Source organism: Eschrichtius robustus, chromosome 3, assembly GCF_028021215.1.
Source record: "Eschrichtius robustus isolate mEscRob2 chromosome 3, mEscRob2.pri, whole genome shotgun sequence".
Taxonomy (NCBI): Eukaryota; Metazoa; Chordata; class Mammalia; order Artiodactyla; family Eschrichtiidae; genus Eschrichtius; species Eschrichtius robustus.
Window position 1 is genome coordinate 145,203,787 of NC_090826.1, and position 23,798 is coordinate 145,227,584.

General features: G+C 34.4%; 1 protein-coding gene across 3 annotated transcripts in view; it reads right to left on the reverse strand.

Annotated features, from left to right (window-relative positions):
- Nucleotides 1-23,798, reverse strand: part of TPR (translocated promoter region, nuclear basket protein) — a 73,287-nt gene that overhangs the window by 41,702 nt on the left and 7,787 nt on the right. For all 3 annotated transcript variants that reach the window (XM_068541426.1, XM_068541424.1, XM_068541423.1), the window contains exons 6-25: nucleotides 23,659-23,762; nucleotides 23,155-23,319; nucleotides 15,463-15,555; nucleotides 14,943-15,023; nucleotides 14,775-14,862; nucleotides 13,908-14,048; nucleotides 13,402-13,493; nucleotides 12,773-12,970; nucleotides 10,510-10,617; nucleotides 9,312-9,538; nucleotides 8,486-8,649; nucleotides 7,900-8,033; nucleotides 7,663-7,811; nucleotides 6,475-6,637; nucleotides 5,033-5,167; nucleotides 4,377-4,517; nucleotides 3,243-3,408; nucleotides 2,046-2,212; nucleotides 903-1,055; nucleotides 354-470 (exon numbers count right to left, since the gene is read on the reverse strand). In XM_068541426.1, coding sequence (XP_068397527.1) covers nucleotides 354-470; nucleotides 903-1,055; nucleotides 2,046-2,212; nucleotides 3,243-3,408; nucleotides 4,377-4,517; nucleotides 5,033-5,167; nucleotides 6,475-6,637; nucleotides 7,663-7,811; nucleotides 7,900-8,033; nucleotides 8,486-8,649; nucleotides 9,312-9,538; nucleotides 10,510-10,617; nucleotides 12,773-12,970; nucleotides 13,402-13,493; nucleotides 13,908-14,048; nucleotides 14,775-14,862; nucleotides 14,943-15,023; nucleotides 15,463-15,555; nucleotides 23,155-23,319; nucleotides 23,659-23,762 — 2,786 coding nt within the window. The remainder of the gene's footprint in view (nucleotides 1-353; nucleotides 471-902; nucleotides 1,056-2,045; nucleotides 2,213-3,242; nucleotides 3,409-4,376; nucleotides 4,518-5,032; nucleotides 5,168-6,474; nucleotides 6,638-7,662; nucleotides 7,812-7,899; nucleotides 8,034-8,485; nucleotides 8,650-9,311; nucleotides 9,539-10,509; nucleotides 10,618-12,772; nucleotides 12,971-13,401; nucleotides 13,494-13,907; nucleotides 14,049-14,774; nucleotides 14,863-14,942; nucleotides 15,024-15,462; nucleotides 15,556-23,154; nucleotides 23,320-23,658; nucleotides 23,763-23,798) is intronic.

Genomic DNA, 23,798 nt, shown 5'->3' on the forward strand with positions numbered 1-23,798 from the left:
AAGCTGTCATTGCTTTGAACTGTGTCTGTGAGCATCTGTGCTTTATCTCAATTTATTTTGTGCTTCCATTAGCAAGATGTGTCCTAAGATAATTGTTTCTTCACTTTATGCCATTTCAGTTTACACACGGCTTCATAGGAACTTTCTACTTTTGGACAGCAGGGGAAACCTGTGTTTACTTTTAGCCTTCATCTATACTTTTCAACTGATGTTATTCCAAGTTCCACAAGAGTGGAAATAACCTGTATTTTTTTAAGATTCACCAATCCCCAAAATGCATTAATATACTCCAAGAACTGTTCCCTAAGATCAAAGCTCACTTCTCAATAACTGGCTCTAAGAGTGACACTTACTTGTTCCTGACAGTCCCGTCTGGCTTGCTGTTCATTAGTCAAAGCTGTGCTTGCTCTCTGAAGAGCTTCTTGTACTTCACTCTGAACACTACTGAGTGTTTTCTTTAACTCAGATAACTAAATCAGAAGAACAAGATTAAAACCAGAGTTAATTGCAAACTTACTTTAAAAATACTGAAGATAGATTTTTCAAAATACAAGTAGCCCAAAGACTTCTTACTAAATTTAAAATAGTCATAACCTGATATAATCTACTGGACAAATTTTGCAGGTCTATGTTGACCCCATATTACTATGTGCAAAAGTCAATTTTTAGGCAGAGGCTTCTAAAAAGCAGCACTGATACCTAGTACCATAAAGTAGTCTTAAATATCCAAAAGGAAACATGTACAGATGTACAGAGTAGAGTAAAACATAAAACTAAAATTGTTGGATATGTGTTCATTCAATATCTGTTGAGATGAACTGAATAGTAACTAATGAGCTGGTTAAAAGAATTTAAATTCTTACCATAGAAAAAGTGATTGATACGGTAATAACTTAATTTACCTGTTGTTCCATGCTCTCTATGGCTTTTCTCTTGTCATCCTGAAGTTCCTGTTTTTCCTTCTCTACTTCCATTAACTTCTTTTCCAGCTGTGTCTGAAACTCAGCGGACTCTTTTAAGCGAACTTCAATATTCTTATGTACTTCTTCTGTCACCTTCACCATCAACCAAACAGTAGGATACAAAGAATATACACATTTAAAATTATACAGTTACTTTCCCCAAATCTAAACTAAATTTTAAAAATACTAAAATTAATGTTTGCCTCGTATTTTTTAAAAAAATCCATCAAATTCTGATTAAAGAGTTCAAAAACATCACTTAAAACTATGCATAATTTACCTCTCTACCTGTTTACTGGTCATTTTTCTCTTTTGAAGTGAAATTTCCAATTTTCATTTCCCCCTCAATCTTCATATCCACTTGCCAAATCTGTCCATTCTACCACTGAAAGGGGTTTTCCTCCCCACATATTTTGATTTCCATGATGCCAGCCACGAAAGGATCTTTTAAAACTGTGGCCCTAGTCTATTGCTATAGCCTCCAAAACAAACTTCGTACCCTCCAATCTATTACGTTAATCTTTCTAATTAAAGCAAATTCTGGTTATGACATGTTGGGAAAAAATCAATGCCTCAGTAATCTTACAACATATAATTTAGTATGACTTGAAAACCTTTCACATTTGGCTCTTGACTACGTTTATAATTATATTCCTCACTATTTCACTTCATAAACGCAGTACACTAACTAGCCTTTTTATCTTGGCTGATGGTGCCTTCTACGTGGAATAACTTCCTACCTTTAACTCTCCAAATGATGCTTTCTTTCAAGGCTGGACACAAATGCCTTCTCTCCTGTGAAGTTATGCATACTCAAAAGACAAATAATCTCACCTACCTCCCACTCACACCAACATCTCATCTATACCTTTTCTACAGCAATACACTTTCCATGTTTCACAAATTTTGTGTGATCTTTTTGTTTGTTTTATTTGGCTTATTAGACTCAAGCACTCTTAAGAGGTAAGTGCAATGATGTCAGTCGAATCCATACTTTTACACAGTGCCTTACACATAGCAACAACCTAACTTAAAAAAAAAAGTTAATAAGTGCATGCAAACCGATTTCAAAATTGTATATACCTGTTTTTCCTTGTTGAGGGACTCTTCCAAACTGGTAACCATTGCACGATACTGTTCCACATTATTAGTGCTTGTTTTGAGTCTTTCCTTCAAGTCATTCACCTGCTCTTCTGCCTGCCTTAGCTGACTCAGAAGGTCATCCACATCTTCTTTGTTGCTAGGCTGACCTAAAAGATTTAACAGCTTTCTTAAAATTAACATTTTAAAAGATATTAGAGATGACTGTTATCAATCCTGACTGTGAAGTTAGGATTAAGGCTGAAATAAGTAATTAACTATCTAGAAAGTATATTTCAACCCATACTGAATACCAAAATAAAAACAGGTTACTGTCAGTATGTTATTTCTTCAAAAGAACTCTGCTGTTACAAATATTTAAAAAAAAAAAGATACTTAAAAAGAGAATACAAAATATTTCCACTAAACTGAGACAGCTACTTGCAGAAATTACCATTCTTAAGTTATTTAAATGTTGTTTATTCCAAAACACTACACCTTAATCATTTAGCGCAATTTTCATTCTAAAATTCATGGAAAAGGAAGAAATTGCAGATTAGAAAGAATGTTTTCATATCATATGATAACAAGAAAGAAGTATTGGATAATTATATATATACTATATATATCACATATACACATATATACTTATGTTTTAAATTTCTCTTCTATTAAAAAATAAAACCACGTAGAAAGATTATCTGGACACAATGGCTTTGCATTTGAAATAATGTATTGACAAAGAGAAGCAAAACCTAATGAGACAAATTTTTTACCTGCGGCTATCAATGACCAAAGATTAGAAATATTGCTCTAAAAGAGACCAAGCCAATCAATTATTTCTGTAAGTGAGCCATGTCATTACACATTCAACAAGTAACCTCATCTCGAAAGGGAGAGTTAAAAATTCAAATATTAACCCTCCACAAGAGAAACATTCTTAAAGTATCAGTAAAATGGTTTCAATAATTGGAAAACCAAGAGCATATCTTGGTCAGCTGCCATATGTACAACTATTCTGAATCTTCCAAGTTTGCAAATTTGTTAACTTAAGTGGAAAACTGAGCTTTACTATATGAACAGTAAAGGTTTTTTGTTTTTTAAATCTTTTGCTAGTATCCACAAAGAATAGGCTATTTATCTACAGGATATGTTATAAACCTAAAGAGGTACTTTTTATCAGCCTACTTAATTATTTACCTTTACCAGTTCTCTGTGAGGACTGAGAAGCAAGCTGGACTTCCACATTACTGAGGTGCTGTTTCAATGTAGCAATTTCCTTTTGAGCATTTTTTAACAGTTCTTTTGTGTTAAGATGAAGATTAGTCTCAGTATCCAGCTGTCTCTTTGTATCTAAAAGTTGAACCTATAAGAAAAAATACATTAACCCTACAAACACTTACCTTTAAGTTCTTAAGTAACTAGAGGTTCAAGTTATCTTTTTACAGAACTTTAAAACTCTGGCTAAAACAGGGTAACAGAGATGAGATTTACCTCCCCATCTGAAACAACCAAAATCAAAAAAACAAACACCAACCAAAAAACCCCAGACAAAACACATTAAAATAACTGTGATACCTGAGTCAGGAAACAAAAGAGGTGAACCCTACAATTTCCCAGCTTATTGATTTAAGAGTGTCCAGGCTAAGGCATAGGGAAAGGGAAATGAGGCCCACAGGATTCCTGAATTGAGAACATAGAACTGAGAGTAGAAGGCGGCTAGTTTGAATTCATAAGACAGACTATCAGAGAGAAGAGAGCTGCACAGAGTACTGTGATTTGCACAGGATCCCTCTTGAATATTCAGCAAAACTGTGATCAGTGCATGCCTATGAAATTACCCTAGACAGGGTAAAGAATCACCCAAAGAGACTGGAATGAAGACTCTCTGGTGCTCAGAGACAGATATTAGGAATAAATAATGCCTGTTTCCAGCAGCCTGACTGAAAAAGCTCTTAATTCACTGGACACTGGGACTAGTAGTCAGGAAGATACTGCGTTGGTAGCAGTGAATAATTAGTTCTAAACTGAGCACTGCTTTGGGCCTGCCTAATACATCGTAAAAAATATATTCAATAGAATCAAACTATTTTCAATGAACTTTACTGCATTCCAGAACAAAGCTCAAGATTTATAGAAATACAGAAATATCCAGCACCCAATAGGATAAAACCCAATCAAAAATTACTAAGCATACAAAAAGGCAAGAAAAACTTAAGAGTCTGTTAAGAGATCTCTTCAAAACTATGCTTCAACATGAGATGACAATTTATCTACACACCAGCTTAATTTTTAAACATAAACATTCTATAGAAATTCAGAACACAGACTCACATCTAGATTTCTAGTAAGTGTATGCCTTAGTTCCACCTCATTTTCCAACTTCTTCTTTAGATGGGATATCTCATGTTCCAGTTTTTCTATCTGGCTACTAAGCCTTTGTTTGGTTTCTGTTTCAGATCGTTCCAATATTCCCTAAGGTAAAAAAAGATTTTGGTTATACTTAAGAAAAAAGTAAACCCCCCCACCAAAAAAAAAAAAACCAAAGGCAATAGAAAATTATGGGAATACAACTCATTTCTACATGAAGAGGTTAAGATCTAAAACATTTACCAAGAAGGTATTTCGACATTTTCCATACTAAAACATCTATTTAATAGGGAAAATAAAAACCATATTACCAATGGCTATTCAGATTTCTTGAAGTTTTAAAGAATATAAACCAAAGATTTAATCTTGTAAACAATTAAACTGTACAGGACTCTATAAATATAGACCTGAGGATTAAAACTGCCAATTGCATGGCTTCAGTCAGTTCTCTTTAAATGTTTTATTTAGAATACTGACGTCTTAATAAACTTCAAATTCAATGATCATAATGCATGACGAAAATGACGTGAATTTTCTCATTAAGAAACCTGAGAAAATACAATGTCAAAATTGTTCAAATTTAACTTAATTTTTCTACATGTCCTTTTTTATTTGGTTACCTGAATTGTCTGCAGATTAGTTAGCAGCAAGTTTTGCCCTCTTTGTTCAGCCAACAAAGATTCTCTTTGCTGAGAAAGACGAACTTCTGAAAGTTTAAGCATTTCCTTTTCCTTTTTCAAATTTTCTGCTCTTACCTTGAGGCAAATACAAGTTAAAGAAAAAATGTTGAAAAACAATGTGTCAAATGTAATAACACAGTTATAAAATTAAAATGATTCTTCATTACTACATATTTCTTAATGTTAGAAACTAACAGTAGAGACTACATCTCTTCACTATATAAGGAAATACAACTCTTAGTTTCACGTATTGAAATATGAAGCAAATATTGGAAATACTAATGGATCAAAGGAAACAAATCTTGCAATTACCACAAATACTTACACTATCTTTGCTCTAACAAATCAGACTTTAAAACAAACAATAAAAAAATCTAAAATGCCAGAGCGTAAGAGGCAAAACTGAAAAATTGTGCTATAGTCATACCTGCATACTATTAAATTATGCAAGTTTTGGAATCTAAGCTTGGTTTCTAAGTATCTGTTTGAAAGTGCTGACTGATCTATTTAAACTTTTTTTCCCCATAAAGAGTACACTCTGAGTTTCAGGGGATATAGGAGGGTTCGCTGAAAATCAATATCCTCAAATATTCATATTTTCAGGATGAGTCAAAAACTATCAATCATAAAGCTTACTCCATCAGTTTGAAAAAGTGCTGCTGTCTAGTCTCCACAAAGGAGTGGGTACAAGACAAAAATGAAAGAATATAGCCAACAGAATTAGAAAAGCTAGGTTTTAAGTCCCAACCAACCCATCTCTCATGATGGCCCCAAAACAGGCAAACTACTTAGCTTCTGAGTCTGTTTCTCGATAGGCCAAATGGGGGACAACTGTACCTAGTTAATAAGTAATGATTAAAATGCTGTGAGAGACAACTTTATAAAAAGTAAAACATTGTATGAAAATTTATCTTCAAAGAATTTAGAATTTAGTTGACAGTACTGTCAATTTCTGATTGACATTTATATTCATCATTCATTTCATCAATTATATTTCATTCATTGAAATTCAGAAATATAATTCAATGCTACTGAAATTTTTATATTGTCCTTTATTAGAAATAAGAATGGATAAAATATTCACCCACTGCCTTTGTTGTAACTAGAGCAACAGTGACTTACAAATTTATTTTGAAATGGAAAATCTGTAAGACAATCTTAGTCCAGACAAACAAACTTCTTTCCCTCTCCAGTTTTATTAGAAACAATCACCCAACTGATCTGATGGACAAGTGGATGCCTGGAAACTATTTGATAAGGACATGTAATTCACAAACCTCAAGTATCTACATTACACCAACCAGTAAAAGCAAAGTAATAATTAAAAAACAAGTGTCAAATGCAACTTATAACGCAAGTGAGATGCCGGAAATTGGTCTCACTTCTGCAACAGCTAGCTTTTCATTAGCTCCTCTCAAATCTTGTGTCATTGTGTTGATGATCTGTTCCTGCTTTTGAGTTGCTGCAGTGAGTTTCTGATTTCTCTCATGCAGGGATGTTATTTCTCGACGATATCCTTCAACATTATCTTGTAGCATTTCATAACTTATATGAAAAAAAAAAAATTCCATAAGCAACTGAAGTACTATATCCTAGCTTAGTTCCTTGATTTTCACAAGAACTTAATTTTACATGATTAATAATATGAAAACAGCGGCTTATGTAATAATGTAAAAATCTTCATTCTTTTTTCTAAATTCCACATTTAGCAGTCAAATTCAAATTCTAGTTAAGCACAGTATTTCATGCTGAATTAATTTTTTAATCTTACTCATTTACAAGTATTTTAATCATATTCAAAATAATGCCATATAATGTTGATACACGAGACACCCACCACAATACAGTATGCAATTTAAGATATTCACTCATGGTTAGTGATGGATTTTTGCCAATCCTTTTTTTTCTCTCTAAAATTCTTCATGTTATTTTCTTATGTGCTTGAAAGCTTAGAAAATGGCTGGCTAGAGCTATCAACATAGGAAAAAAAAAGGTGCTTTTACTGGGATATCAAACTGTTGGAATGTACAGAGACAACTGCTTGTCACATACTTACAAAAACAGTTTGACCATGTAGTATACAAAGAAATAAGTTTTTTCCTAACTTGATAAACTAACAAGTATTCAATGGCTCTGGTAATAACTATGGAATGAAATTTACCATTATTCCTTTGTAAGTGACCAAGAAAGTGAATTTTCCCAAATTAACTCTCTAGAGCCTGCTTCTCTTCTACCTAGACTAGAAAAGGCTGAATGAAATTTGCTCACAGTTCTCCTATCCTCCTTACTTAAAGTAATTAAGTCCTATGGAAACAGTATCTTCTTTAATCTCAGGAAGGAAAAATAGCAACATTCCTTACATGAACTTCAACTTAACTAAATAACTACCTGGACTCCTTAGCAATATCCAGGATAATCATTAACCAAAAATAAAAAATGAACCCCTGTACATCTCATCCTGGATCAGAATCCACCAAAAAAAGTAACACTATCGCAAATTAACACTTGAATTTGATTCAACTGAAAACTGAGTATACCGTTTAGACTTAATTTTTGAAAAGAAAATTTACCGTTTAGAAGCAAAATCTAGCTGGGTAGAAATTTTGGTATTTTGTGATCGCAAATCTGTGACTTGCTCCTGAAGTTTCTCAAGCTGCTCATTCTGCATTTTTTCATTATCTGCCTTTTCTTTTCTGTAGTTCTCAAAAATTTCCTGCAACTAAATATTGGAGAAATTATTAGAAGATGATAGTCCATGTTCTCAAAAAACCTGACCCAAGATAAAGCTGTAAAGGTGGGGTCTTTACCTGTTTAAGGGCAGCCTTGGCTTCTATAGCCTCTGCTGACTCAATTACAGGTACTGGAGTAGGAGTGGAAACAGCCTGTGATGTACTTGAACGTTTTGGAGTTGACACAAGAGAACTATCATCTAAGCTTGAAGCTTCAGAAACGTAAAAAGAATGATGTAACATTTCTTCACAAAATACGTCATTACCAAAAATCAACAAGTCGACTCATTTAAATGAAATCATAAGATTATAGAAATTATGAAACAAAGAACCTACTAAACAACTTATTAAAGTTATTTATGACTTCTAGTTAAATAAAGGTAATTTTTGCAGATTAAATGTTAAAACATAACCAGAATAAACACTGTAATTCATTGCCTCTCAGATGCATATTTTTCAGCAATGATCAGCATTTTTCTTACCTAAAATAATGTATTTTAGAATTGATGATGTGTTATGATCACTCATATGTGGTAGTCAAATTTGAAGTTATCACTATTAAAGTAGATACTAGTTATATTGCAAAATCCATTCCCTAATATACATTTCAGAAATATTTCCCAAAAATACTTGGAAATTTTTAAGATAACGTATAAAAACCTGCCTTGTAAAGGAATGGTAACTCCTGTTGTCTGTGACAACAAAATACGGTACATATCACGCTGACGAACTATGGAATCGACAAGCTGCATTTGATGTCGCCGTGATTCACGGAGTTGTTCCACTTCAACGAGGGCGCTCTCAAGTTTGAGGTGAATCTCAGTTATTCTGCAGGAAAAGAAATCAGTCTATTTCACAGGACTGAGATTGAGAGGCACTTATAATTTCTATTGCAAATTGACTAAGCATTTAATCGCCTATCGTTAAGCACAGTATTTTCATCTCTCTTATCCTTTCTTTCTTCTGCTATTTTAAGAATCACTTTTAAAACCCCCACCATATAGGACACAGACACTCACCAACGTCATCTGAAAAATTTGTTTGCAAAAATTAAACCAATTCCACTGAGTCCAAACTCCAGTCTTCTTGCTTTCAGAGCCATTCTTCCTCCTCTAGTACCAAAACCATTTTTTCAAAAAAAATTCTTTACTGTAATTCCTTAAATATCTTCTCCATGAAGCCTGGCCTGTTCCCTAAAATCTAGGCTGGGTCTCATACCCTATGCTCCCATGGATAGGCTTATCTATTACAGCACTAATCACACTGAACTAAAATTATCTATTTATTGATCTTATTATCTATCTTATCTATTATCAGTCTCATCCACAAACTGAGGTCCCTGAGAGTAGAATTTTTTTTTTTGGTATTGTTGCTCAGTTGTTTTTTTTTTTCTCCTAAATCACTATATTCCCAATATCCAGCACTGTTAGGGGTACATAAAAGGTTTCAATAAATGTTTGCTGAATAAACCAAAGTAGTCTGTTGCTTACTTGGATGAAGTTGCTTCTTGTTCTTCTCTTTCTCTGGTTTCCCCAAGTTCCCGAAGGGCCACTAAGAGACGTTGATTTTGCTGTTGAAGCTCTTCAATGTTTCTGTAAGATACTAGGTGCTGTGATATTACTTCAGATGAACTACTTATATCAGCAGAGCTTACTTCCTCATCACGGATTACATGGTTACCCCTCGCTTCTTCAAGTTCCATCAGAAGCACTCTAATCTAAAAAAGGGTTTTAATATGTTATCAAATAGAATTGGCTTTGATTCTGGAAATGTTTAGAAGAAAAGTAAAAATTTTCAAATGACAATGTTACTTTATCAACACTGTCAACTTAGTATTAAATTATCTTGAAAAACAAAACATCAAGCTTATCATTTTAGATATTAAGGCCTAAATAAAGAAAATTGAAAAAATTTATTTTTCATTTCTATGGATGTACATAATGAAAACTATTTTTTAAAAAACAGATTCCAAAAGCATGGTTCCATTTTTCTAAAACAACGACCAAATAAAACACACAGAAATATATACCCATTTTGTGTGTGTGTGTGTGTGTGTATGCTTACACTTGCATGCTTATGTATGTATTATGTGGTGGGGCAGAAGAGGAGCATGGAAAATAGATGTTAATTTCATTCATGTGAAATTTTGATCTATGTTTGTGTGTATGTGTGTATACCCACACATAAAAATTAGGATAAAATATATGAACAAAACAGACCTACATTTCCAAACCTGTTCAGTTAAAAAAAAAAAAGTGGTAGGGTAATGCATTTATAGATGCATATACAAAATGCATGATTTTATTTTAGTAAAAACAAAGAATGTTTACATATGTTTACATAAGCTCCTGTGTATCTGTACGTGTAAGAAGGCATGAAAGAATAACACCATTCTGTTAACTCTGGGACTTGGGCAGGGGGAAGAAAACTTTTATTTATCTTTGAGTTACTTCATTTATTACAACCAGTACCTTCGATTTGAAAATTTATCAAACACGTAAAGAAAAGAAAAGGGGGAGCAGCTACGGGAAAACAATGACTAGGCTGCAATCCTGCTAGAGTGGTTTTCTTAGTTGATGAGAATTTCATATGTGCTAGTTCTATCTTACATACCTGCAAACAGATTCAAACACTACTAGGCAGTCAGTTCAGGGAAAAAATATAGGAAAAGAAACAAAAAATTCTTACCTGTTGTGAAAGATCTTTTATTTGTACTTCCATTCTTTGATTGTCTCTTTCAAGCACAGATGAATGTTTATTGGCTTTATCTGTGTCCTCCTGCAATCGCTGAATCTCCTTTAAAATGAAAAGTCAAATGAAGATTCTGTATTTCCTTCTAAGATCTATATAAATAGCAGTTACACAAACAACAAAAATATACAGTGCTCAAATACCACAGTAATCAACTTATATATAAAAAATATTCTATATAATATACTACCCTCTAAAGAGAAATTTCTTAAAAATATGAATACATGTATTTCTTAATATCTCAAATATTGCTCATTATAACGTTCATCACTGTATGATAATGATGAGGAATTCCCAAGTTAACTGTGAACTACAATGTTACAGCCACAGCAAATTCATAGTGTATTATCAAATGATATCAGAGAAATACTCTCAAAAAGCTTCGTTACTAAGACAAAAACAAAGGACTGCATTACAACGATAATCATTATTATACTATCTGGAAATAAATGTTAAAAGTAAAAAATGTTGGGTAAGATGCATAAAAGACTTGGTTTTATTAAAAATGCATCAGGAATTAATTCTAAAGAAGCAGCAGCCAATGTCACAAGGCTGTTAAAAAAAGGAAAGAAATTACAGCATATTGCAGTGCTCTGTAAAGTTTAGCATCACAATATCATTAGGGATTTAGGGGCACAGTTTTAAGAAGCTTGATGTAAGCACAAAATATCTTTGACATCTTATGTTTTATCTCAAATTCATACAAACTTTGCTTCTTAATGTATTGTTTTCACATAATAATGTTTTACACACTATTTGAGTGAAAGATGGCTCATATTTTTCCTGGTGTTTAAAGTACCTTTGAGCACAGTGCCCTCAGGGAACATGGATAAACCAATTTCAGTTGACAAAATGAAGCAGGCAAATATTCATGAAAGATGGTAACGACACAAATCTACTGAGTTCAAACTGGGATAAATTAAGATGCCAAGGAAGGAAGTAATTTGGTTATAAAACTCTAAGAATCTAACAAATAAGCACCACAGAATCTAGACTGGACATAATGTATGTTATGGACAGAAGATTCAACTATGAAAAACATACAGAAATTATGTTTAAAGTCTTTGGCAGTTATGAAAAAAGTCTGTATTTATTACTGTACCTGTACGTTAGTGATGAATTAACAAATAGGTTTTTCCCACAATGAACAGCTGCTATTATCTGATTTTTAAGTCCCTCTACTTTACTACCTGATTCAGACAATAAGCTCCAGGCAAAATGCTCACTCTCAACAGTGAGAAAGTCAAGTAGATCCAAAGGACCTCTTTTTAAACCACATCAAAGGGGCAGGGGTGTGTCTAAAACCCAATATCCTGTCAAGGCAAGACTGCTAGACATCATTTGATTCAGGAGAAAGAGACCATTAGACACAATACACCCTGATTTAAACTGATATCTGAATTGTAATAACAACAGCAACAAAAGTTTAAGTTGAATTAAGGATACAATTTATTTATACAATATATTTATACTCTCAAAAAAAAAAAAAAGGAAAAAGAAATTTATCAGTTTAGATACAAGTTGATTTAACTGATTTTCCCCAATAAAACTTGCTTAATAAATCTTGAAGATTTCTCAGTAATAATTGTTGTATCCTAAAAACAACATTATCAGCATATAAATACTCTTTTTAAACCATTATCTATTAAAAAGGACTCTTAAGAGGTAAAGAATATTTACAAGCTTCCTTGGTACTTCTAATATGCAAAGGAACAGTAACAAAATAATGTATATAAAGATTTGCCAAACTGTGAAACGATATTTAAAAAAAGGAATTCTTTTCAATGGTAAGTCAAACAATATCATTTCTAGACAGAATATCAGAATTGCCTGACAAAAAATGACTATTGCTAAATTTAGAAAGGTTCTATTAACAAAGAGAGATTGTTATTTTAATCTGAAGAGTAGCCCAGGGACATCTGGCTATTTATCATCCACTAGAGAACCCTACAGAAATCATCCCAAATGTCTTAAAAAATGCTAAAGGTTTTCAGTGTTAGCTGAATAAAGATAAAACATTTTGCAATTACAGATGTTTAATAATGTAATGACAAGTTTTAAAATATATAATTCCCTATCACTGAAAAAGTGGTTAGCCTTTAAACTTAAATTATTTAATTCTAAGAAACAACTACCCTATCTAGAAAATGATTTCTCATATGTATTTTTTCTACAATTAAAGTTTAGGAATGGAACCAACCTTCATAGCTTGTTCAAGCTTAACAGATAAACTTGCCACAGCTTTCTGTGCACGTTCATACTCCTCACGTTGGCGTTTCAAAATTGGTGCTTTGGCTTCAACTTCTTTCACTATTTCATCTAGATACTTATTAATTCTTTTGTTCTCTAGTTTCTCCAAAAGCAGCTGATCCTGAGTTTCCACATAAGCATTATACAGCTGAAAGAAGAGGGGTCATTTCAAATCTAAGCATAACAGATATATACAGTCTGTCTAGCTTCTTTATAAACATTCATTAGCAATTACTCAAGATGGAAATGTTTACTGTATGTTACACAGAACCAGGAACCAAGAAAGCCTTTCCTGGGGACTTCCCTGGTGGCACAGTGGTTAGGACTCCACACTCCCAATACAGGGGGCCCAGATTCGATCCCTGGTCAGGGGACCAAGAGTTTGCATGCCACAACTAAGGAGCCCGCGAGGCACAACTAAAAACAAACAAACAAACAAACAAAAAAAGTAAGAAAGCCTTTCCTAAAATGATCCGTTAATCTAGGCAACTTTAAGAATAATTTTTCTGGGGCATAAGTGTCAGAGAGATGTGAACACCTTTGCTGAAGGAAAATAACAAGATTTAATACCATTTTTACCTCAGTTAGCTTCATGCCAGGTTTCACTATCTTAGCTACGGCTGCTGCAGTAGGAGACATGGCTGCAAGCTCTTCTTCAGACAAGATGGCCCCTGTGCCAACACACAGAAATCGAGTATATTTTTGTAAAATTTCAAAGTAAAGCCACTAATATTTCTTACAAGTAAAAGTGATACCTACTGTACATTACATATAAGTTCCTATGAAGACTATAAAATATGACAAGTAGTCATGTAACACAATTCTAAAAATCATGCAGTAATTATAGTTAAAACTATTCTGGAAATTGACACACAATTATGTGTGATCAAATGGTACTTACACCTGACAATACAATAAAGATACAGATAAAGTAATGCTGAACTAAAAATAAATAAATTGTAATGCTATAACTTAATGAGTTTCCTACATCACAACATGACAAACACTATTAGTGAAGTTAAGTGAGGAGTATGTAGGGAAGTTCTAGTATTTCAAAGCTTTAATAAGCATCTATTAATCCATACCTTTACGTTTTGTGGCAGAAAGCAGGTCATTTGCATTCTCTAATTCCTTCTCTAATTTCCCTATTTTCTCAAGCATTTCTTTTTCCATTTGATCTTTAGATTCCTCTACTTCTAGAAGATGATCTTGTATTGCTTTATTGGCTAAAAACATTTTTAGAGACAGAATAATCAAGCACATAATTAAAATCTTTGAGTTACAGAATGTAACAGAATAGTCAGCAGACAATATTAAATTCTACAGAGGCTGTGGTTGACAGTTATTACCCACTGGAAGCTCTTGATGTACGTATAATTCCTGAGGTGTCCTGGCCTAGTGAATCTATTTCTCCTTTTGATGGCCCTTTTATAAGAGGGGAAAATAGGGGAACTCAAATTATAAAAAAGTGGCCCTAAGTGTCTCTTTGGTTTTAATTTGATCTTAGATGTCTAGAACATAGGAAATGCCTGGAAAAGATCATACATAAATAACTTACATTAAAAAAAAGCAGGAATATATGAAATCATAGACTTTAAAATACATTATAACTTAAAAAGGCTTATTTATGGATTAAGAGAGTACCGAAACTATAAACCTATATGTATTTATCAAAGGAAATGCTTCAAAAATGGAAGAAAAATTTCCTATTACAAATCAGAATATATAAGGTTACCAAGTGAAAGAAACAGAAAAATATTAGCTACTTATATTTTCAAATATTTGCTGAAAATAGAATTTAAAATTTCTTGACCTAAGGATCTTTCTTCTACATCCAATTTTGTCCCTAATAAGGTATCTGACCTCTAAATCCAAAAATCTACAGAAGGGTAAAGAAAACAGTACCTTCTCTTTAAATACAAAATAATCTTCCCATAATTGGAAAGTCTTACCTTCTCCAGCTTCCTTCAAAAGTTTGTGTAATTCATCCACTGCTCGGGTCAGTTCATTGCTCTTTGCCTCTGAATCATCAGCAGCACTCTGAAATTTAATCTTAAAAAAGTTACCCAACATCCAATAATGCAACATTAGGACACTACAACATATGGTATGGTACCTACCTTGTAAAGGTTAGAGAGTTTTATGTGAGCATTTAATTCATTGTGGAATTTCTCTTCCATACTGGCCTGCTGTTCCTTGGCCTGAGGGGGAAAAAAAAAAGCCAACACTAAAAACCCAATTACAACAGTCTGATTTGAACTGAATTTACAATGCTTATCAAATGCCAAGATAAAAAATTCAGTTTTGAAAGTAAAGAGATGAAGATTAAAGCACTAAAATTAAAATCAGTTGTCATTATAGAGATAAGTTATCTTAAGGATAAAATGTTAATGATATTTTTATCTTAAAGTAGAATATTTAAATGTCATTAAAATTAACCATACTCATTTTTAGACAGTACCTTGGATATAGTATGTAACTGATTCTAGCAATTTTAGCCTAGTTACATCATATGAAAGTGCCCTGGCCATTTTGTGGTGCCAGGAATGGTTCAAAACATGAAATCATTTTATAAATCAATAGCTTCCTAACTGTTATAATATTTTTGTAAAAGAGACATTTTAAACTGGTCAACTACACCTCTTTCAGTTTGGTCAACAGATCCTCTACATGCTTTTGAAGATTCTCATTTGATGTTTTCAAGCCATTCATCTGTTCTTCCATTCTAGAAACCTAGAAACAAAAAAGTAGAGTTGGGTGGGGGAAAGGATGTTGTATTAACTGAAATTAATTTGGTATAAAGTTTAGCTGCCAAGTACCAGGCCTGAGTGAGCCAGAGCCCCCTAATCAGCTGCTACTTTAACCCTGTCCTGTCTGGGTGGGGAACAGACGCCCTCAGGCGACCTACACGCAGAGGTGGGTCCAAATCCAAAGCTGAACCCCAGGAGCTGTGCGAACAAAGAAGAGAAAGGGAAATTTCTCCCAGCAGCCTCAGGAGCAGCAGATTAAATCTCCACAGTCAACTTGATGTACCCTGCATCTGTGGAATACCTGAATAGACAACGAATCGTCCCAAAATTGAGGCAGTGGACTTTGGGAGTAATTGTAGACTTGGGGTTTGATTTCTGCATCTAATTTGTTTCTGGTTTTATGTTTATCTTAGTTTAGTATTTAGAGCTTATTATCATTGGTAGATTTGTTTACTGATTTGGTTGCTCTCTCCCTTTTTTTAAAAAAAAAAAAAATATGTGTATTTTTTCCCTTTTTCTCTTTTTGTGAGTGTGTGTGTATGCTTCTTTTGTGATTCTGCCTGTATAGCTTTGCTTTTGCCAGTTATCCTAGGGTTCTGTCTATTTTCTTTCTTTTTTTTTTTTTGTATAGTTTTTAGCACTTGTTATCATTGGTGGAATTGTTTATTGGTTTTGTTGCTCTCTTCTTTATTTTTTTATTTTTAATATTTTTTTATTATTTATTTTAATAACTTAATTTAATTTAATTACTTAATTATTTTCTTTCTTTCTTCCTTTCTTTTTTTTCTCCCTTCCTTTCTTTTTTTTCTCCCTTTTCTTCTGAGCTCTGTGGATGATAGGGTCTTGGTGCTCCGGCCGGGTGTCAGGCGTGAGCCTCTGAGGTGGGAGAACCGAGTTCAGGACATTGGTCCACCAGAGACCTCCCAGCCCCACGTAATATCAAATGGTGAAAGCTCTCCCAGAGATCCATCTCAATGCTAAGACCCAGCTCCACTCAACAACCAGCAAGCTCCAGTGCTGGACACCCCATGCCAAACAACTAGTAAGAGAGAAACACAACCCCACCCATTAGCAGAGAGGCTGCCTAAAATCATAATAAGCTCACAGACACCCCAAAACATACCACCAGACACGGTCCTGCCCACCAGGAAGACAAGATCCAGCCTCATCCACCAGAACACAGACACCAGTCCACTCCACCAGGAAGCCCACACAACCTACAGAACCAACATTACACACTAGGGGCAGACACCAAAAACAACAGGATTTACAAACCTGCAGCCTGCGAAAAGGATACCACAAACACAGTAAGTTAAGCAAAATGAGAACACAGAGAAACACAGGGTAGATGAAGGAGCAAGGTAAAAACCCACCAGACCAAACAAATGAAGAGGAAATAGGCAGTCTACCTGAAAACGAATTCAGAGTAATGATAGTAAAGATGATCCAAAATCTTCAAAATAGAATGGAGAAAATACAAGAAACGTTTCACAAGGACCAAGAAGAACTAAAGAGCAAACAATAATGAACAACACAATAAATGAAATTTAAAATTCTCTGTAAGGAATCAATAGCAGAATAACTGAGGCAAAAGTATGGATAAGTGACCTGGAAGATAAAATAGTGGAAATACCTACCACAGAGCAGAAAAAAGAAAAAAGAATGAAAAGAATTGAGGACAGTCTCAGAGACCTCTGGGACAACATTAAACGCACCAACATTCGAATTATAGGGGTCCCAGAAAAAAAAGAGAAAAAGACAGGGACTGAGAAAATATTTGAAAAGATTATAGTTGAAAACTTCCCTAATATGGGAAAGGAAACAGTTAATCAAGTCCTGGAAGCACAGAGAGTCCCATACAGGATAAATCCAAAGAGAACCACGCCAAAACACATACTAATCAAACTATCAAAAACTAAATACAAAGAAAAAATATTAAAAGCAGCAAGAGAAAAGCAACAAATAACATACAAGGGAATCCCCATAAGGTTAACAACTGATTTCTCAGCAGAAACTCTGCAAACCAAAGGGTGTGGCAGGACCTATTTAAAGTGATGAAAGGGAAAAACCTACAACCAACATTACCCTACCCAGCAAGGATCTCATTCAGATTCAGGGGAGAAATTAAAACCTTTACAGACAAGCAAAAGCTAAGAGAATTCAGCACCGCCAAACCAGCTTTACAACAAATGCTAAAGGAACTTCTCTAGGCAGGAAACACAAAAGAAGGAAAAGACCTACAATAAAAAACCCAAAACAATTAAGAAAATGGTAACAGGAACATACATATCGATAATTACCTTAAATGTAAATGGATTAAATGCTCCCACCAAAAGACCCAGACTGGCTGAATGAATACAGAAACAAGACCCATATATATGCTGTCTACAAGAGACCCACTTCAGACCTAGGGACACATACAGACTGAAAGTGAGGGGATGGAAAAAGATATTCCATGCAAATGGAAATCAAAAGAAAGCTGGAGTAACAATTCTCATATCAGACAAAATAAACTTTAAAATAAAGCCTATTATAAGACACATCGAAGGGCACTACATAATGATCAAGGGATCAACCCAAGAAGAAGCTATAACAATTGTAAATATTTATGCACCCAACATAGGAGCACCTACATACATAAGGCAAATACTAACAGCCATAAAAGGGGAAACTGACAGTAACACAATCATAGTAGGGGACTTTAACACCCCACTTTCACCAATGGACAGATCATCCAAAATGAAAATAAATAAGGAAATACAAGCTTTAAATGATACATTAAACATGATAGACTTAATTGATATTTATAGGACAGTCCATCCAAAAACAACAGAATACTTTCTTCTCAAGTGCTCATGGAACATTCTCCAGGATAGATCATATATTGGGTCACAAATCAAGCTTTGGTAAATTTAAGAAAACTGAAATCATATCAAGTATCTTTTCCGACCACACGCTATGAGACTAGGTATCAATTATAGAAAAAAATCTGTTAAAAATACAAAAACATGGAGGCTAAACAATACACTGCTAAATAACCAAGAGATCACTGAAGAAATGAAAGAGGAAATCAAGAAATACCTAGAAACAAATGACAATGAAAACATGACAACCCAAAACCTATGGCATGCGGCAAAAGCAGTTGGAAGAGGGAAGTTTATAGCAATACAATCCTACCTCAAGAAACAAGAAACACATCAAATAAATAACCTAACCTTACAACTAAAGCAATTAGAGAAAGAAGAACAAAACAATGCCAAAGTTAGCAGAAGGAAAGAAATCATAAAGATCAAATTAGAAATAAATGAAAAAGAAATGAAGAAAACGATAGCAAAGATTAATAAAACTAAAAGCTGGTTATTTGAGAAGATAAAGAAAATTGACAAACCATTAGCCAGACTCATCAAGATAAAAAGCGAGAAAACTCAAAACAATAGAATTAGAAATGAAAAAGGAGAAGTAACAACTGACACTGTAGAAATACAATGGATCATGAGAGATTAGTACAAGCAACTATATGCCAATAAAATGGACAATCTGGAAGAAATGGAAAAATTCTTAGAAGAGCACAACCTTCTGAGCCTGAACCAGGAAGAGAAAATATAAACGGACCAATCACAAGCACTGAAATTGAAACTGTGATTAAAAATCTTCCAGCAAACAAAAGCCCCGGACCAGACGGCTTCACAGGTGAATTCTATCAAACATTTAGAGAAGAGCTAACACCTATCCTTCTCAAACTCTTCCAAAATATAGCAGTGGGACGAACACTACCAAACTTATTCTGCGAGGCCATCATCACCCTGATGTCAAAAGATGTCACAAAAAAAGAAAACTACAGGCCAACATCACTGATGAACACAGATGTAAAAATCCTCAACAAAATACTAGCAAACAGAATGCAACAGCACATTAAAAGGATCATATGGGCTTCCCTGGTGGTGCAGCGGTTGAGAATCCGCCTGCCAATGGAGTGGACATGGGCTCGAGCTCTGGTCTGGGAAGATCCCACATGCCGCGGAGCGGCTAGGCCCGTGAGCCACAACTACTCAGCCTGTGCGTCTGGAGCCTGTGCTCTGCAACAAGAGAGGCCACGACAGTGAAAGGCCCGCGCAACGCGATGAAGAGTGGCCCCCGCTTGCTGCAACTGGAGAAAGCCCTAGCACAGAAACGAAGACCCAACACAGAAATAAATAAATAAATAAATAAATAAATAAGCAAGCAAGCAAGCAAGCAAGCTCATTTAAAAAAAAAAAAAAGGATCATACACCATGATCAAGTTGGGTTTATCCCAGGAATGCAAGGATTCTTCAATATAAGTAAATCAATCAATATGATACACCATATTAACAAACGGAAGGAGAAAAAACATATGATCATCTCACTAGATGCAGAAAAAGCTTTCAACAAAATTAACACCCATTTATGATAAAAACCCTCCAAAAAGCACGCATAGAGGGAACTTACCTCAATAAAATAATGGCCATATATGACAAACCCACAGCCAACATCATCCTCAATGGTGAAAAACTGAAACCATTTCCAGTAAGATCAGGACCAAGCAAGGTTGCCCACTCTCACCACTATTATTCAACGTAGTTTTGGAAGTTTTAGCCACAGCAATCAGAGAAGAAAAAGAAATAAAAGGAATCCAAATCGGAAAAGAAGTAAAGCTGTCATTGTTTGCAGATGACATGATACTATACATAGAGAATCCTAAAGATGCTAGCAGAAAACTACTAGAGCTAATCAATGAATTTGGTAAAGTTGCAGAATACAAAATTACTGCACAGAAATCTCTTGCATTCCTATACACTAATGATAAAAAATCTGAAAGAGAAATTAAGGAAACATTCCCATTTACCACTGCAACAAAAACAATAAAATACCTAGGAATAAACCTACCTAAGGAGACAAAAGACCTGTATGCAGAAAACTATAAGACACCGATGAAAGAAATTAAAGATGATACAAACAGATGGAGAGATATACCATGTTCTTGGACTGGAAGAATCAACATTGTGAAAATGACAATACTACCCAAAGCAATCTACAGATTCAATGTAATCCCTATCAAACTACCAATGGCATTTTTCACAAAACTAGAACAAAAAATTTCACAATTTGTATGGAAACACAAAAGACCCTGAATAGCCAAAGCAATCTTGTGAAAGAAAAACGGAACTAGAGGAATCAGGCTCTGTGACTTCAGACTATACTACAAAGCTACAGTAATCAAGACAGTATGGTAGTGGCACAAAAAGAGAAATACAGATCAATGGAACAGGATAGAAAGCCCAGAGATAAACCCATGCACGTATGGTCACCTTATCTTTGATGAAGGAGGCAAGAATATAATGGAGAAAAGACGGCCCCTTCAATAAGTGGTGCTGGGAAAACTGGACAGCTACATGTAAAGGAATGAAATTAGAACACTCCCTAACACCATACACAAAAATAAACTCAAAATGGATTAAAGACCTAAATGTAAGGCCAGACACTATTAAACTCTTAGAGGAAAACATAGGCAGAACACTCTATGAGATAAATCACAGCAAGATCCTTTTTGACCTACCTCCTAGAGAAATGGAAATAAAAACAAAAATAAACAAATGGGACCTAATGAAACTTAAAAGCTTTTGCACAGCAAAGGAAACCATAAACAAGACGAAAAGACAACCCTCAAAATGGGAGAAAATATCTGCAAACAAAGAAATGGACAAATGATTAATCTCCAAAATATACAAGCAGCTCATGCAGCTCAATACTAAAAAAACAAACAACCCAATCCAAAAATAGGCAGATGACCTAAATAGACATTTCTCCAAAGAAGATATACAGATTGCCAACAAACACATGAAAGGATGCTCAACATCTTTAATCATTAGAGAAATGCAGATCAAAACTACAATGAGTTATCACCTCACACCAGTCAGAATGGCCATCATCAAAAAATCCACAAACAATAAATGCTGGAGAGGGTGTGGAGAAAAGGGAACCCTCTTGCACTGTTGGTGGGAATGTAAACTGATACAGCCAGTATGGAGAACAGTATGGAGGTTCCTGAAAAAACTAAAAATAGAACATACGACCCTGCAATCCCACTACTGGGCATATACCCTGAGAAAACCATAATTCAAAAAGAGTCATGTACTACAATGTTCATTGCAGCTCTATTTACAGTAGCCAGGACATGGAAGCAACCTAAGTGTCCATCGACAGATGAATGGATAAAGAAGATGTGGCACATATATACAATGGACTATTACTCAGCCATATAAAGAAATGAAATTGAGTTATTTGTAGTGATGTGGATGGACCTAGAGTCAGTCATACAGAGTGAAGCAAGTGAGAAAGAGAAAAACAAATACCGTATGCTAACACATATATATGGAATCTAAAAAAAAAAAAAAAAAAAAAGAAAATATGGTTCTGAAGAACCTAGCGGCAGGACAGGAATAAAGATGCAGACGTAGAGAATGGACTTGAGGATACGGGGAGGGGGAAGGGTAAGCTGGGACGAAGTGAGAGAGTGGCATGGACATATATACACTACCAAATGTAAAATAGATAGCTAGTGGGAAGCAGGCGCATAACACAGGGAGATCAGCTCGGTGCTTTGTGACCACCTAGAGGGGTGGGATAGGGAGGGTGGGAGGGAGACACAAGAGGGAGGAGATATGGGGATATGTGTATAAGTATAGCTGATTCACTTTGTTATACAGCAGAAACTAACACACCATTATAAAGCAATTATACTCCAATAAAGATGTTAAAAATAAATAAATAAAGTTTAGCTGCCAAGTAAAAGCAAAATAATCCCCCACACCCAAAAAAGCATTTTACATAAAATATGAATGTTTAAGAAAATGAAAAATAATAGCTCACAGAACAACACGTTTAGATTTAGCTCAGAGAAACTCACCACCACTTCTTAAACATGTATCTTAGGAAAGACACACCATAAGACAGTAGATAGTATGAAAATTCATCCAAGGATTTGTAAGTTCTTTATTTAAATGCAAGTCAGAAAGAGAAAACAAATATCATATATTAACGCATACATGTGGAATCTAGAAAAATGGTACAGATGAACCTATTTGTAGGGCAGGAATAAAGACGCAGACATAGAGAACGGATGTGTGGACACAGCGGGGGTGGGGGAAGGGGAGGGTGGATGAACTGGGAGATTAGGTTTGACATAAATACACTACCATGTGTAAAAAAGACAGCTAGTGGGAACCTGCTGTATAGCTCAGGGAGCTCAGCTCAGTGCTCTGTGATAATCTAGATGGGTGGGATAGGGGGTGGGAGGGAGGTCCAAGAGGAAGGGGATATATGTATACATATAGCTGATTCACTTCATTGTACAGTAGAAACACAGCACTGTAAATCAATTATAATCTGATTAAAGAAATGTAATTGGTTAATTTCTTAGGCCAAATGTTCATGAGTTATGTCCTCCACATTGACCCCTAATCTTACAATATATTTAGTTTGGTACTCCACTGAATAAATTTGTATAAGCTGGCACACAAATGTAAATTATAAGTAACATAAAGATACAATTTTACTAAGTTACCTCCTCTTTTTTGTTTTCAAGATTACATTTAAGCTCGAGAATTTCATTTCCTTTATCTCTGCCGAGAGCCAGAAGTTCATCAGTTTTGGTCTTCAACTCTGTATTCAGCCAAGTATTCTGATTATGTAACAACTCTTTTTCTTGCTCCAAGCGTTTTTCTCGATACTAAGGAAATCCAAGAAAAAAAGGTTTACAGTTAAATATAATATACGGTTATTCAAAAGCTTTTGTGTGTAGCTAAGGTACACAAGCAGAACTTTTACAACAGAAATAAGTATTTGCATGGACTCTTAACAGAAAAGAGAATCAGGTAAGAACAATATGAAACAAACATCATACAAGCAAAACAGTTCAATTAAAACTGTCTTAAAACTTAATTCCCTGATATTAAAAAAATGTAGCTTTTAATTCCTTTATAGATAACTTGCTTATATTTAACATTTAATTTAGGTGAGTTTTAATCAAAAGTTGTATTTTGTGCATTAGAAATTGTTTGTTTCTCACCTTAACAGAAACCTCAGAAGCTTGAAGTTCATCCAATTTTAACTGAAGCTCACCCTTTGTTGCATTGCTTTCTTTAAGTTTTTCATTTAGACGTTTAACATCCTCTAGAAGGGTCAGAAGAGAATGTGAAAATGACTAAT